Source organism: Nesoenas mayeri, assembly GCF_963082525.1.
Source record: "Nesoenas mayeri genome assembly, chromosome: 1".
Lineage (NCBI taxonomy): Eukaryota > Metazoa > Chordata > Aves > Columbiformes > Columbidae > Nesoenas > Nesoenas mayeri.
In genome coordinates this window covers 80,935,564-80,951,012 of record NC_137541.1, presented here as the reverse complement: position 1 = coordinate 80,951,012, position 15,449 = coordinate 80,935,564, and the positions used below count along the sequence as shown (strand labels likewise).

The 15,449-nt window shown below is 38.5% G+C and overlaps 1 protein-coding gene across 3 annotated transcripts in view; it reads right to left on the bottom strand.

Annotated features, from left to right (window-relative positions):
- Positions 1–15,449, bottom strand: part of EPS8 (EGFR pathway substrate 8, signaling adaptor) — a gene marked incomplete at both ends in the record, with an annotated part of 59,631 nt that overhangs the window by 36,731 nt on the left and 7,451 nt on the right. For all 3 annotated transcript variants that reach the window (XM_080357135.1, XM_080357136.1, XM_080357137.1), the window contains 5 exons: positions 880–1,016; positions 3,073–3,155; positions 4,976–5,125; positions 5,330–5,491; positions 7,393–7,460. In XM_080357135.1, coding sequence (XP_080213261.1) covers positions 880–1,016; positions 3,073–3,155; positions 4,976–5,125; positions 5,330–5,491; positions 7,393–7,460 — 600 coding nt within the window. The remainder of the gene's footprint in view (positions 1–879; positions 1,017–3,072; positions 3,156–4,975; positions 5,126–5,329; positions 5,492–7,392; positions 7,461–15,449) is intronic.

The window sequence follows — 15,449 nt, the reverse complement described above, 5'->3', positions numbered from 1 at the left end:
TGTTTTACAGGAAGTTTTTTGCTTCTAAATAACATTTTTCAAAGAAATCTGATCAAAATAAAAATGTTTCCATTAGAGATCTAAAGAAAAAAAACAACCTACTAAAAACATAAATCCAAACCTATTAGAAATATTACAGTTCAGTTTGTTTTATTGTTACATTTGGGGTTGTGTGGGTTTTTTTGGTTTTGTTTTTTTATTGTTTGGTTGGTAGGTAGTTTTTTTGTGTGTGTTTGTTTTGGTTTTGGATTTGTCTGTTTGTTGTTTTGTTTTTTTAACACAACAACAAAACACAAAATAAACCCCACTAGTTTAGCCATGCAGGCCATTATAAAGATAAATATAAAATAAATAAAGCTGACCTCTACTCACCTTTTATCCATTATTACATTTTTTAATTGTCTGAAATATCTGTCCTATGCCCTCCCTATTACTGAAGACAGTATCATTAAATTACTAGAGTTATGACAGCAGTCATTACTGTGAATGTTACTATGTTCACAATCAGGTTAAACTCAGTAGTCCACACCCCACCCAGTTAAACACAAGTAAAAGCAGTTCTGAACAGAAATTCAGAAAATTGGTAAGTGCAAGTAAATGACAAGTCAGATTATGACAGTCAAGTCTTATTCCCTAGATGAGGCAACAGTGGCTTGGGGCATTGCGGACTAGACTGGGAGAATAATCCTGTCTGCTCTCAGCAAGTGCAGAAGAATGATCTCATATATCCATTTCCATATCTGGATTCAATTACTGTAATCACTATGAAATTGGTCTATCCAAATTATTTTTGTAATTACCGAGCATCATAAAAACCTTCTACTGAGAACAAGTGCTTGCCACCGTGCTGTGCGGCAGCGGGCTCCTAAAAATACTCACGCTCCCCGTGCTCAGCGGCCCAGGCGGACCAGGCTGCCACGCGGCTTCTCACATCCACCTGGGTGATGGTTCCCGGTGGCACAGGGGCAGGTGCCCGCGGCGGTGGCGGGATGGCACTGTCAGCTTTGGATATCATTCTAAGGGGAGAGAAGAAAGCCCACTAGTGACACTTGAAGGAAAACCACTCTGTTTTCTAGAGCTTAATCAAAGAACACAAGGAGGCTTCACAAGGACCTCTCCTACTCTTGAATACTGAACATACTATGGACTTGCCAAGTAAACAGTACTTGAGAACATGATGTGTAAATATGTTAAAACACAGTAAGAAACACACTCCATGATGGGGTTAGCAAATCACCATCTGGCCACAAGGAAAAACCCAAAGCAGCACCAGAAAACATGATATCTAGAGACCTGACTGTTTACTCAGGTAAATTCAATGGCTTGGGTTTAGTAGGTGACATTTTTACTACCATATGCAGTTTACTGGCTGGACTTCCACTTTGTGTGAAAGTTTTCATTAGAAGCTATCTCTCCCACATCTCAAGTTGAGTATTGAGTCCCTAAATTAGGCAGTTTGTCTACCATCTGTTTCTTAAAACACTAGCAAAAAAAAAAAAAAAAAAAAAAAAAAAAAAAAAAAAAAAAAAAATCATATTTACTGGCTGATTTTCCTTTTTATCACAGTGGTGTGCTCATCCTGTGTTTATATAAATGTATCAATGTTCCCACCTGCAATTTTCCATTTTTCTAGTTCTTAGTATAGTATTAAATACCATAAGGAAAGAGATCTTTGCAGGCATTCTGTAAGATTGATACCAACAGACAAAAAAATCCCAACAACTCCTGTCATACACACTTCCCATCCTTTCTCCACACCCCTATTTAAAAGCAAGGTGCTCACCTTAAATTCATCTCTTTATAATCCCATCTCATTCATGGCAACAGCAACACAGAATGCCAAGTCTTAATTTGTCTTTGGATACCAAAAAAGAAAAAGTTTCCATATTCCAGTCTCCTGGACACCCTTTCCCACATATCTCAAGCTTTTATTTGTCAATAACCTTGCAGCAACTCAATAATGCAATACCAGGAAGGAGAGTCGCTCCTGGTGACCCAGTGCCAGCACGTAGATGATATGACAGCCAGTCACTGGCACTAAGCTGTCATGCACGCATGACCTCGTAGCTTCATAGCCCTCGGAGACTACCATCTCAGATTATTTTACCCACGAGATGTACTGACCTACATTCATCTCCCAGTTAAATCTCGTTAGTTTCCCAGCACATCTAATGTATTTGAGTCTTTCTGCATTACCTCTTTGTGCTTATACCTGTTTGTTACAGTCCCACAGACAGTAAAGTCTACTTCATTTTTACCTGCAGACACAGTTTAGTTTTTGTTTTATTTTTATAGGAGTGTCCATTACACTAGGAAAACTTCATGTGTCACACACACACCAGAATTTAACAGGTAAACTCATACTTATAGTAGCAACATTTTTACTTAATATATATATTTTTTTTTTCCAGCAGACATTTCTCTGTCTGGACCACAAAACAAAGTATTATCAATATTATCAGGACAAAGATAGCTATTAACTTTTCAACAGGCTACCACCATTAACATTCAGTATCTATTATATTTGTGCTTCTGTTTCTAAACATCTGTTGGCTATATCTTATTTCTGTATTAATCATCTCTGAACCCAACAGACTCTTTTCCCCCACATTTTCCAACTAGCAGAGAAGTTTTCGCTACCAGGGAAACAAGGAGTCTTTGGCATCATTAAGCAGGTAGACAGGAAGATTATTCAATCACCAGCTGCTATTTTATTTAACATGTTTAGATCACCAAACTTTTGATCAGAATCTTATTTACTTGGAGTTCCAGGGCATTTACGTTCTTAATTTAAATTCTGAACTACGTGGCCCATATGCAGAAGTGAGACATGCAATGGTATTCCCTTGCAAATGGTATTTATATCTGCTGCTCCTGTCACTAAGGTCAAATCAGAAAAGGTAAGAGTGACATTAACAATTAAGAAAGCATGAGATAATTATTAAAGCAAGGCTTCTACATGTGGTTTTGAAAGTATATTATCAACTAGCAAAAAAAGGCAAAAGACAGCAGGCATACTTAGAAAGCTTCTGAATACTGCAACACTACTATACACTGCCAAGAAGTTTTTACCTTAGTGTTTCAAGCCTCTTCTTCTGTTTCCCACTTTTGCTGTCACTGATTGCACTTTCAATATCTTCATGAATAAAGCTAGCCTAAAGAGACAGACACAGAAACCATCAGTTATCAGCTAGACTATCCAGACATATGAAATACACATTTACTCATACTTTTTTTTTAAAGCATCTTTAGATTCCAGATTCCCTTATCAAATTCCATCTATTTAAAAGTCCTGAGATAAATTATTTTACATATAAACAGAATGAAGAAACACACAATACTATTGTTTGGGAGTGGGCATTTTTGTCACTGTTCCAGTATCAGGCATTATCAAAAGAGGAGTATGTCATCTAGATATCAAATTTGTCTGAACAGCTGTAATTATCTCAAGTCGTTATTGCATAAGCTCTTTTTTCCCCCCTCTGTATATAAATTCTATTTTTCTCAAGCATGAGAGGGGAAAAACATACTATAAAACAAACAAACAAATAAACAAACTGATGGATAGTAGCAGCATAAAGGACCAGGAAAGTAACATCTAGTGATACAGTTTTCTTTAAGAAATAACAGTAGTCTCCAATTTCTCTTTGATGTAAGAGAAAATGAATTTTTCAGAACATTTCCTAATCTGTATGCTCCCACCTATTCATAACTGCAGTCTGCCTCCACCTGTGGCTCACAAGTGAAATTTTGATGCATGTCTAAGGCATTATTTTAATAGATCTTGCGTTAAATAGGTCATGGCTTCTCCTAGGATTTAGAATGCTCTGTTACATGTCTTCAGCTGACAACTTAATTCCCTACACAGGTTGTCAAAGCCTAAATCTGTCAGTGTCTGGCTCACTCTACAAGGTCCATGTCTTTCTTGGCCCACTCATGGTGGAGAGGTATGTAACTTCTGCTTAAATCAGAAGACTTTGTTTAATTTAGGATCTAAGAAGACTAAGTGACTTCTCAGGCTATAATGAATTGCACTCCAGAATGTGGATATAGAATAAATTAAGGTTAAATAATTAATAGAAAAAACTTAAACCCAGAATAATTCAATTAATCATATGGTTGATATTTATTATTAAACAATGTTTTGTTTAAAAACTCTCACTATACCAATTTCAAAACACTTGTAAAATGTGATTAGCAATCTGTTAAGACAATGATATGAACTACTACAAAGGAATTTAAAAATTCTCATCAAATTATCAATTGGAATGTAAACAAGTACCGATTATAGGTACTAACGTATGCAAATTAAAATTCTAAACCTGAAAATAGAGAAGTATTACAGAATTCATTAAAATATTATTTATGCTTGAAGGACATGTTTTAGTCAGAGATTAATCTTTTTCCTTGTTTTGCCCCTCCTGCAAGCACTATTTTCCTTTTCATTATCTCCCCAGCAGAGAAGAGATGCAGAGAGGTAGGAATGTAGGGCAGGTTTTATTGCTTAGTGACAAAAAGAGCAGAAAAAGGGGAGACTAGTTAATACTCAGATGAGTTCTTTGCAGATTGCAAGATAAATTTCAGATAACTAAAACTATTCTACACTACTTTCTTCAGAAGTGTGAATGCAAACCATATACATATTGCAGAACTTTATTCATTTGCAAACCTAAATGAACAGCTGCAGAGCCCAAGAATCAATATTTATAGTAACACAGTAATATTTGCACATGCACTAAAGATTCAGCTTACTTACAGGACTACTCTCTTGCAAGACACACTACGCTACATTTACTAACATACTGTAAATACTGTTGATATATTAAATCCATTAAATGAAAAGCATATTTGTAAGAATAAAATAACAGAATTCTTTTCTATGAATCCGCTCATTTGATTTTATCCACTATATTGAGCAATTCATAACATTTCCCCTATTCAAATAAATCATAGCAGATATCCATTACTACCTTACCTTAACCTCATCACATTGGAAAAGATGCAAATCAGGCTTGTTTTGGGTTGGTTCTTTACATATTAACGCAAGAACTGAATTGTAATTGCATGCATTCATCACAGCTTGGCAATGCTGAATTGTGCTTAAAGGAAAATTCTCCAGTTCATTCTGCCAGAAGAAGGAAAACAAAACAAAACAAACACAAACCACCACCTTACTATACAGTGTCCTGATCTCAGAAAAGCTGCATGAGTTAAAAAGGTAAAGTGATAATAAGCTAATTAAAACACTGAATCTCACATACCTCATTTTTCTTCATGTTTCCTTTTTCTCTCTCTCTCTGAAAATGAGACTGCCACTCACAAATCTTACCTTTGATTCCAAGTCCACCAAACTGACAGCTTTGTCATCCACCTGAAGGATCATATCTTGAGTCCACACTTTGCCTTTGGCATCCAGCAATTTCAGCTTCCTTATTCCATCATCTACTGTAATCATTGCCTCTTTGCGGTCCAGAACGAAGGTGGTCAAGTGCTAGTAAATGTGATGTACATTTAAAAAACAAAGTAATTTTCCCTACTGCTACGCAGTATCAGTATTCAAATTGCCAGGAAAGAGCAATACAAATTATTCATTAATATAAGTGCCTTTGTATATGACAGATCCCACCAATAAGCCATAAGAGAGGTTGTTCAGTCAATAATGTCATTTTAAGTCAACAGATTTTTGCAACTAATGTCATCCTCTGTCATTTCCTCACTAATATAAGTCATTAGACTTGAAGGCATATTCTGACATCTTTGAGGTATCACAGCTAGAATTAAATCCTGAGTATTTAATTAGCTTTCTTGAGGAGTGAAAACTTGTCTCTCTTGGCAAGCTAAATCCAGGAAGTGTCAGCAGAGTCTTCCCAGAAACATCCTGCCAACATGCCTCCACCACCACCCTGACCTGGAGTGTCCTCATGTCTTCCAGAACTGTCAGCATGCTGATGGCAACAACAATGGGCTTGTGTCTAACTGGGATACCTTATGGACAGGCTAGTTGCTTATTTTAAGCAGATCACAGTCACAGTAGAAATGTAGTATACTATGTACTTTTGCTCACCATCAACTTGGAATATTCTTCAGATTCAATTAATGGTCTAGAAATTAAATACTACCTCACATCTACCTCACATACATCACCTCAACTAGCTTCCCTGTCATTATGGTTTTGACAATTTCTGCTTCAACATGTCATGCCAGTCAACACATAAAATTATTTCATTTTAGCCAAGCATAAATCCAGCTTCACATTCTTATTGAAGACCTGGTTAGACTCATTCAAGCTGAACCAATTTTAACATATTTCTGCACACCTACCTTCTAAATAACTTTAAATAAATAAATAAATAAATAAAGTGTTCTTAAATGTTTTTTCTTCTGTTGCAGGATAACAACACTTAAGTTATGACAGAAGACAAGAGAGTAGATACAAGCTGCATATAATCAAAGTATTTAAAAGAAGTGAAACAAACTCTCTACTGACTGCTGACACAGGAATGTTTAGACTCCAAATATACAAACAAAAGCATTCCTTTGCAATCTGATCATAGAAGTACTTGAAGTTAAGACTCTTCTGCCTATGATCTCACAATTTACAGCTAATTAAAATCCCAGCAAAAAGGAGCTGAGAATCTGTGGTATTTGCAAGACTTGGCTTAACCCATGGTAGCGGTCTGATGGCAGAGGGACAAAGTTTGTGCCCAAGTAAGATTACAGAATGAGGCATTGCATCCAAAAGTGCTTAACACCTTACATACAGGCATCCAGGTTACTTTGCTGAATATTTTAAATGTATCTACTCCTGGATAAAATATGACAGCAGCACAGAGTAATTCTGCAAAGCAGCTTATGACAGGAACTAACATACTTTGTACTTCACACTGGGGAGGAATCTGTGCAGGCAGAATATATTTCTTTAACTACTACATAGTAGACTAACTGGGGTTTGTAGGGGTTAATGCTCAGCTCTTTCTGAATGTTCTGTCACCTCTGCTGATTATAATTGATCAAAGTATTCATTTAAAATATCATCCAGTGTGCCTCACCAAGAGGACTGGGTTTTTTAGCTCTGCCTCATCCTTGCAACAAGCCAGATTCAGATACAGGGCAGCATAACGTGTTGAACTGATATCCCATTGACAAGTCCTGTGCCTTTGCCAAATTACACACAACTTTGATTACACTCTCTACACCAAAATTTCAGCTCATTATGGCAAAGCTATAGAATTTGAGACATTTCAGTATAATCTATTCTGAAGTGACCTCAGGCTGGCAGGATATTTTGGAAGATGTATATGCCTTCAAGCATATGTATCTTCAAAAGTCATGTAGGCAAAAATAACTGTATGTAACTGAAAGCTATAATTGGTATATCACTCCTCATCTTACCTCTACGTGATATTGCGAAGTTTCAGATATGCTGCTGGCACTGTCTCGTGCATAATTCTTTCTTTGTTCTAGAGATGGGAGGAAAAGAAAGAATAATTATTCATTCATCATGCTGTTTTGAGTACTTCTCAGGAACACTTAAAACTAGCTGTATATATGAAAGCAGAAGATGTGCTGCTGATAATTTCTGTATTTCGACAGAAAAAACATTCACCTCCACATAGTCCAGCACAAGGATCATACTTACGTCAATGATGTTAAGAGAGAGCTGGTGGGTGCAAACAAAAGACAGTTATCTCATCACAGTGAGTCAGGACACCAGAGGGGAGTCGTGTTCTGATTGAAAATGTTTCATTGGGAAGCCTGATTATTACAATCACTGGCTTGCTACTTTGGTAACAATAGGTTAAGCAGGATCAGGCTTACTGAATTTGTATGAACACACTTGAAAGCATAAATATTTTCTGATAACACATTAAATCTGCAAAACAACAAAGCCACACACAAACCTGATTTGTCTCATCCTTCATTTCTTCCTAAAGTATTCAATTTGATGACTTACTAATGTAGAAATATGCATGGAAAGGGGTTAAAAACCAACCAAACACACAAAACAAAAACACAAAACCAAAAACAACAAACAAGCCACCAAACACACACCTGAAAGATATCTAAAGAGCTAAACAAAGCACAGTGCTGCAAAATCAGAAACGTTGTTTGCTTTTTACTCCATAGAATAGATTAATATCAAAACAAGAGAGGAGAGAAGGGAAAATGCAAGATGAAGACACAACACACAATCACATCACAAAATAAAGAATTCAGATGAATACTGAAGAAAACTTCAACTTTGGTTGGAAAGACTTGAATGCAGCATCTGAAGTGTTTTTCTGTTTTATGTTCATTTGTTTTTGCCATAACCACTTAAAGTGCCTGATCTGGAAAACCAGGAGCTTTGCCTAAGGAAAGAAGTGCCTAGGAGACTTGGCCAAGAGATGTCCAGGGAAATTCTACAAGAAGGAAATTATTTTCTCTCCATTACATTAAATAAATAGATTTCTGATCTTGAAGTAAAATAGGCAGTTTCAAAGAATCATAGAATCATTCTGGTTGGAAGAGACCCTCAAGGTGATTGAGTCCAACCATAACCTAACTCTAGCACTAAACCATATCCCTAAGAACCTGATTTTGTTCAGAAGGGAAGTACCTGATGTGTATACAAAATCCATCAATTTTAGCACACTCTGAGTACTTGAGGGGAAAATAAAAGTGTGTGATTCTGTTGACAGGAAAGATAAGTTATTTCTTGCGAAATAAAAAAATGTTGACTACTACCAAGCACATGAACTGCATCATAGAGAAATCTGCAGTGAGGACACCATAAAAGGAACACTGTAAAAGGCTCTTCTGTGACTAGGGTTCCTTCAGACCGGATTTTTGGGTGCTGACAGATAAAGGGAGTGCCTTCATTGTCAGGTGTCGCCTCTAGAAGTATTTGTCACCTTTTTATAGTCTCGGCCATCTATCTCCCCAGTTCTCAGTGACTTTCATGAAAGAAAATAACATTTCTGAAATCTGTCACTGGCTTGTAGCCCCCCTCCCATGATGACAAACCCTGCTCATGCAACAGAGCCATCCTGCTACTGTACAGCAGCTACTTAGTTTTGCAAGAGAAGTGTGCAGTGCTATCAGTCAAACTGAAGAACCCCAAGGATCATCAGAATTTTTATCTGTGTGACTATTTTAAAATAGATGTCTTAATTTAGTTATCCATTCTTCTGAAATCCCAGGGCAGAGGATTTCCATTGATTCCAACTGTAACTACTATTGCTGCTTTTGCACCACGTTAAAAGGGGATTTTTTGGTTGATCTCATTTTTAATCACAATAGATACATACACATGCACATCCAACAAAACATTCAGTAAAGCAGTACTCTCTGATTTGCTACCTTTCTTTTTTTGTTTGGATGATGATCTGAAGAAGTAAAGTCCATCTGTTCCTAACAAAACAAGGGAATTGAAAAGCAGTTTCTAGTTTAATTCCATAGAATTATTTGCATATCCAAGGGGATCAGTTAACAGTCTTCTGTTATGGACTGTAAATGATAGTTAAATGCTGTCCAGTAAGAAAGAATATATGTTTGAAAAAGAAGTAACTTATTTCAATTAACAATGCACAATTAACCATAGTCATATTTGACTGTTTTGTTTTTTTTTTTTAGGTGAATAGAAGTACTCTTTTTAACAATATCAAATTAAACCAGGATATGAAATTTTATATTCACTGTAAGGTTTATAAATCCCACAAACAAGAGTTGTTTTAAACAGACAAAGAAATCTTGGTATATGTTAAGGTTCTAGAGGAATTAAAAAGCAGCTAGTAACTTTTGCAAGAGAGTCCTTGCTCTGCTTCACAGAAATTTTATCCTGTGTTAAGACAGGATATCCAAAGCCATTGATAGCACTGATTAACACATCCTCTTCCACAGAGCAGCACAACACTCACAATAGACAAGAGGGCAAGGTTTTCAACACACTATGTCATGGTGAGAACAATAGTGTTTATATAAGAGATAGAGCTTTCTGAGCTATAAGAAAAACTGTGGTTGCCTACACTTGAGAATCAAGGAATGCCCCTCAAGTTCCACATTCTTAATTACAACAGGACAGTAATAAGAACTTCAACAGAATTTCCAATTAGCAAAAGTCAGTCCATGTCTGTGTTAATAAACAAAAAGTATGGTCACCACAACAACTGACAGTACATACTGAGTTCAGCAACAATTTCTATTTAGCTATTTACTTTTTAATGCAGGTAGAATGATCATTAGAACATGGTAGAGATCCAAGATATCATTTAGAATAGAAAAACATAGAATCACAGAATGTTAGTGATTGGAAAGGACCACAAAACATCATCTAGTCTAATCCACCCACTGGAGCAGGAACACCTGGATAGGATTAAACAGGAATGCGTCCAGGCAGGTTTTGAACGTCTCCAGAGCAGGAGACTCCACAACCTCCCCGGGCAGCCTGTTCCAGTGTTCTGTCACCCTCACTGAGAAGAAGTTTCTTCTCAAATTTAAGTGGAACCTCCTGTGTTCCAGTTTGTACCACTGCCCCTTGTCCTACCATTGGTTGTCACCGAGAAGAGCCTGGCTCCATCCTTGTGACACTCACCCTTTACACATATTGATAAACATCAATGAGGTCACCCCTCAGCCTCCTCCAGGCTCAAGAGACCCAGCTCCCTCAGCCTTTCGTCAAAGGGAGATGCTCCACTCCCTTCATCATCTTCATGGCTCTGCACTGAACTCTCTCCAGCAGTTCCCTGTCCTTCTTGAACTGAGGGGCCCAGAACTGGACACAATATTCCAGATGCGGTCTCACCAGGGCAGAGTAGAGGGGAAAGAGAAGCTCTCTCAACCTACTAACCATAACCCTTCTCATACACTCCAGGATGCCATTGGCCTTCTTGGCCACACGGGCACAGTGCTCGCTCATGGTCACCTTGCTGTCCACCAGGACGCCCAGGTCCCTTTCCCCTACACTGCTCTCTAATAGGTCATTCTCCAACTTATACTGGTACCTGAGGCTGCTCCTGCCCAGATGAAAGACTCTACACTTGCCCTTGTTACATCTACCGTCTCATGGTCGCTGCAGCCAATGCAGCCCTCAACCTTTACCGCTTCAACCAGACCCTCCTTGTTAGTGAGAATGAGATCCAGCAGCTCTCCTCTTCTAGCTGGCTCATCCACCATTTGCATCAGGATGTTATTGTCAATGCACTGGAGGAATCTCCTGGACTGTGGATGGCTGACTGAGTAGTCCTTCCAGCAAACATCAGTTGGAAGGGATCTACAGCTACCCGGTATTCCAATTGCCTGACCACTTCAGCACTGACCAAAAGTAAAAAGCATGTTACTAAGAGTGTTGTCCAGATGCCTCCTAAACACTGACAGGCATGGGGCAAGACCCTCTACCAAATCCACCATGTAACGTATGTCACTTATGCAGACTTGGAGACTCCCTTTTCCAGGAGTACAAGTGTTGCAATCTAAACTCTACAGTAATGAATACAAATTAAAACTGGGGGGACTTCCAGGTCTTGTTGCAGTTACAGACCAAACAAACAAACAAACAAGAGCGTACCTCATAGGCTCTTAATTACTGCTCAGTGTTGCAACTTTTAATGCGGTTTTGGATGAGCTAAGAAGTAGCCTACAGCAGCTGTGAATGTTGTCAACACTGCTACAGAGGAGCTGGAGGTAGATACTATAGGTAACTGCTACATTCTGAAATTATTCACCCTTCAAAATACATCTTCTAATAAGTACTCTACCGTCAGGCAAAATTATTCCATTGCTTCTGGAAGGGTCTTTCCTCAACTTTTGTTTTTCAACCCTCTCACAATTCAGTAGTTAAGAAAGTGGGTCCCCTTTCCCACATAGCGTCATCCCAGCTGCTGTAACAACTCAAGCTCCCTGAGTAAGGGTTTTCTTGGCTGCCTGGCATAAATTACATGGAAGGAAGAATAAAATCCCCGCCATGGTAATATGAACACAACACAAAGGGAAAAAGAAAAAAAAAAAAAAGGATAAAGGAAAAAAAAAAAATAGACTAACATCTAGAACACATCCCCTTTCTCATGGTCTTTGCCAGTAGTTCAAAACTAAATCTCAGCCTCTGCATTCTCCTAATGCCTCGCTCATGTCCCAGATTCTACCTACAAACCTCCACAAGTTCTCATCTTACCCTCAGGAAGGAGGACACAAGCTCTTTTGCATCCCCTGCTGATCTACTCCACTGCCATGAACTTCCATAACATTGATATAAGACCGCAAACCTGTTCTGCATCTTTCTCTACCCAGACGACATACAAGTTTGCTGCTTCTTCCTACACTTCCACATTTCCACTTCCAAGCCAGATATATCTCAGCACATGATTCTCACAGTCTCTCGGTCATAAACAGCTTCTTACATTCCTTCTTTTCCAACACAGTTGCCCATTGCCATTCTTCTGGAAATGTAGCTTCCATCTCCTCAACTCTCCCATGTGTCAAAGTGGCTGATTATTATTCAATATCAAACTGACTGCTTTTACAGAAACCTTAAAAATGCCTCTTGACTTACTACATGATCTTCAAATGCAATAATTCATACACTACTATTGAAAACAAGTACAGAATTTGCTGACTTGCTTAACATACTGGGTCTGCCTGGGACAGAGTTAATTTTCTTCACAGCAGCCTGTATGGTGCTGTGTTTTGGATTTGTGACCAAAAAAAATGTTGATAACATAGGTATGTTTTAGCTATAGCTGAATAGCATCAAGACCTTCCCTATTTCTCAGTGAGCAGGCTGGGGGTACACAAGACACTGGGAGGAGACACAGGTGGGAGAGCCAACCCACAATGACCAAAGGGATATGATATACTGTATAATGTCATGCCCAGCAATAAAACTGGTGGGTAGGCTTTCTAAAGTGGCCCTTGCTCAGAGACTGTCTGGGCATTAGTCTGTGGGTGGTGGTAAGTGACTGCCTTTGTGTTACTCAGGGGTTTTTTTCAGGTTTTTTTCCACCCTTCTCTCTCCTTCATTTATTAAGCTGACTTTATCTTGACCCATTGGGATTTTTTCTTGCTTTTGCTCTTCCAGTTCTCTCCCCTATCCTCCTGCAGGGAGGAGATAGGGGGAATGAGACAGCAACTGGGCAGATCCTTAGTTGCTGGCTGGGGTCAACTCTCGACACGGAAAAAAAAAATAATGTTTTGTATGCTTCATTTCACTCTTAATCCACTCAATCAATCTCAGGCTCTCACAGGTCCCTTCATGCATGAAGAGACTTATTGAAGCTAAAGTGAATTTCTGCAACAGAGACTTCCAGACAGGATGCATAAAGCTACCAAAAGGATGAATAAAACTATCATTTTTTTCTGTTTACTTACTGCAGCTTTTACATCCAACATGTAAGATACAGTGCAGCCTTAATATTGCAGATAATTAAAACTCTGCCAATATGCTGCACACAATTCACCTAAACCATTTTCTCTCTGATAAAGGAAAAAAATAATTTACAAAAATGGATCACAGCAGAAGACATGAGTTAAATTCTTAATCACAATCTATAGTAAACACAACCCAGAGGAATTTGAGCAAAATAATATATCTCACAAGGCAAGGGCAATAAGCTTAAAAGCAGCACAGCATTTCACTCATAGGTTGTGACCCTAAGATCTACTAGCTACTAAACCTTTCAAAGGAGTACAAACATCGACCCAGATAAAGACTTTTCACCAAGCAAAGAATGCACTAGACAGTACACAACACAGATAAACAGGAGTTGAGATTGCCAACCCTATGCTAAGAACTCTTGTGTTCTCCCCAGTTATTTCCGTGAAGGACCATTTCATATTTAGGAAAGGTAGCTATTCCAAAGTTTCAGACAAGAACATCCACGTGGCCCAAGGTCCCTTGAGGCAGAGCCATGAACAGCACCTGGTTTAGCTAAATTTAGAGCCCTCTAGCACCCATTTTCCAACTGGAGGAGGGTGCAGCTGTATGGCAAACTAGACAGCTGCTGAATAAACTCTACTGTGGCTTGGCTCTGTGCCATTGTCCAGAAGACCACAGAGAGAAATGTATCACAGCAGGAGAAATCTAAGTCTTTATCTAGGTAGGGAAAGTTCTTACCAAATGCAAAAGATCTCAGTCTGCATGTTAAGAGATGACCTGAAGCACAGGTGGTGCTCATTAGGGTTATAATGGACTAGATGATCTTTCGAGGTCCCTTCCAATCCCTAGTATTCTATGATAACTTTAGGGATAACAAATTTTTAGTTCCTAAAAGCCTAAAAGAGAAATGAAGAATACAAACACCTAGACTTCCACTGCTATCTTACAAATAATTCCATAGGCCAGATGTAATGTTATCAGTACTATGGTTATGATAGCGCAATGAAGGACAATGGTGGATCCCACCTTCCCCTTCCATAGCCAAACTGGAGTTTGTGTGTACAAAGAGACAAAAGCTCTGAGATCTGATGGCAATCCATATGGAGATGGATTAAAATTCTCCCTCACAAGCTGTCCTAAGAATCCTGGAGGGACAGTATTATTGCCATACAACATCAAGCAGAAAAGCCCAACACTTAGTTTACTACTCTATATTTCTGGTTTGCATTGGACTCATTGCTGACACCCCTTTAAGAATGTATTGCAGCAGCTGGAAAACCTCCCCTTGAGACTGAGAGCAAAGTGCAGGAGATGTGACCTACACATCTGGGTAGAAAATCAAAACTTGAGTTCAAAATGAATCTCATTAAGAGAGGAGCAAACACTATCACTTTCAGAGATTTGTGCCTGATGGCTACATGGAACTAGCTACCAGAGAAAGTGTATTGTTGAGAAGTCAAGTGTGAGATTAATTCATTCCAGTATCAGCTAACTCAAGCATGTTACACAGATGACTTCTTTTAATGGACTTGTTCACCTAGTTTGTGATCTGCTTGTGTTTTCCTTAAATGTACTACACTGTAGTTCTTGCTATGAATGAGGGATTTGAGCAATGCAAAAAATACACATGTAATTTCACTGCTAGCACCTAATCACACAAGATTATAAACACAATGAATACAACACCTAGTCTTTTCTGATGCAGTGTGAAGCCAATTTTAGTAACATCTTTCAATTCTGTACCATATAACAATCTAACAATTTGCAGCAAACCACTAGCTCACTGCTCCTGGAGAATGAGGCTGCTCCACACTGTGTCACTCGCTGGCAAATCCCCAGCACAGCGCTGCATGTTGATGCCGACTGACACTGCACATCTCCCTGCCAAGCAGAGCTGCAGGAGACAGATGGAAAAGCTAATGCTAGAACAACAGATGACAGCATGAGCCAAAACCCATTTCAGATGGAAAAATCAGAAATTAAATCATGAAATAAAACCCATGAGAATGTGTAGAGAGCATCTTCCCTCCCAGTTCAGTGAGAGATTTATCGTGCAAAGAGAAAACAGTTCATTTTAGGAAGGAAATGAGTGGGGGAAAAA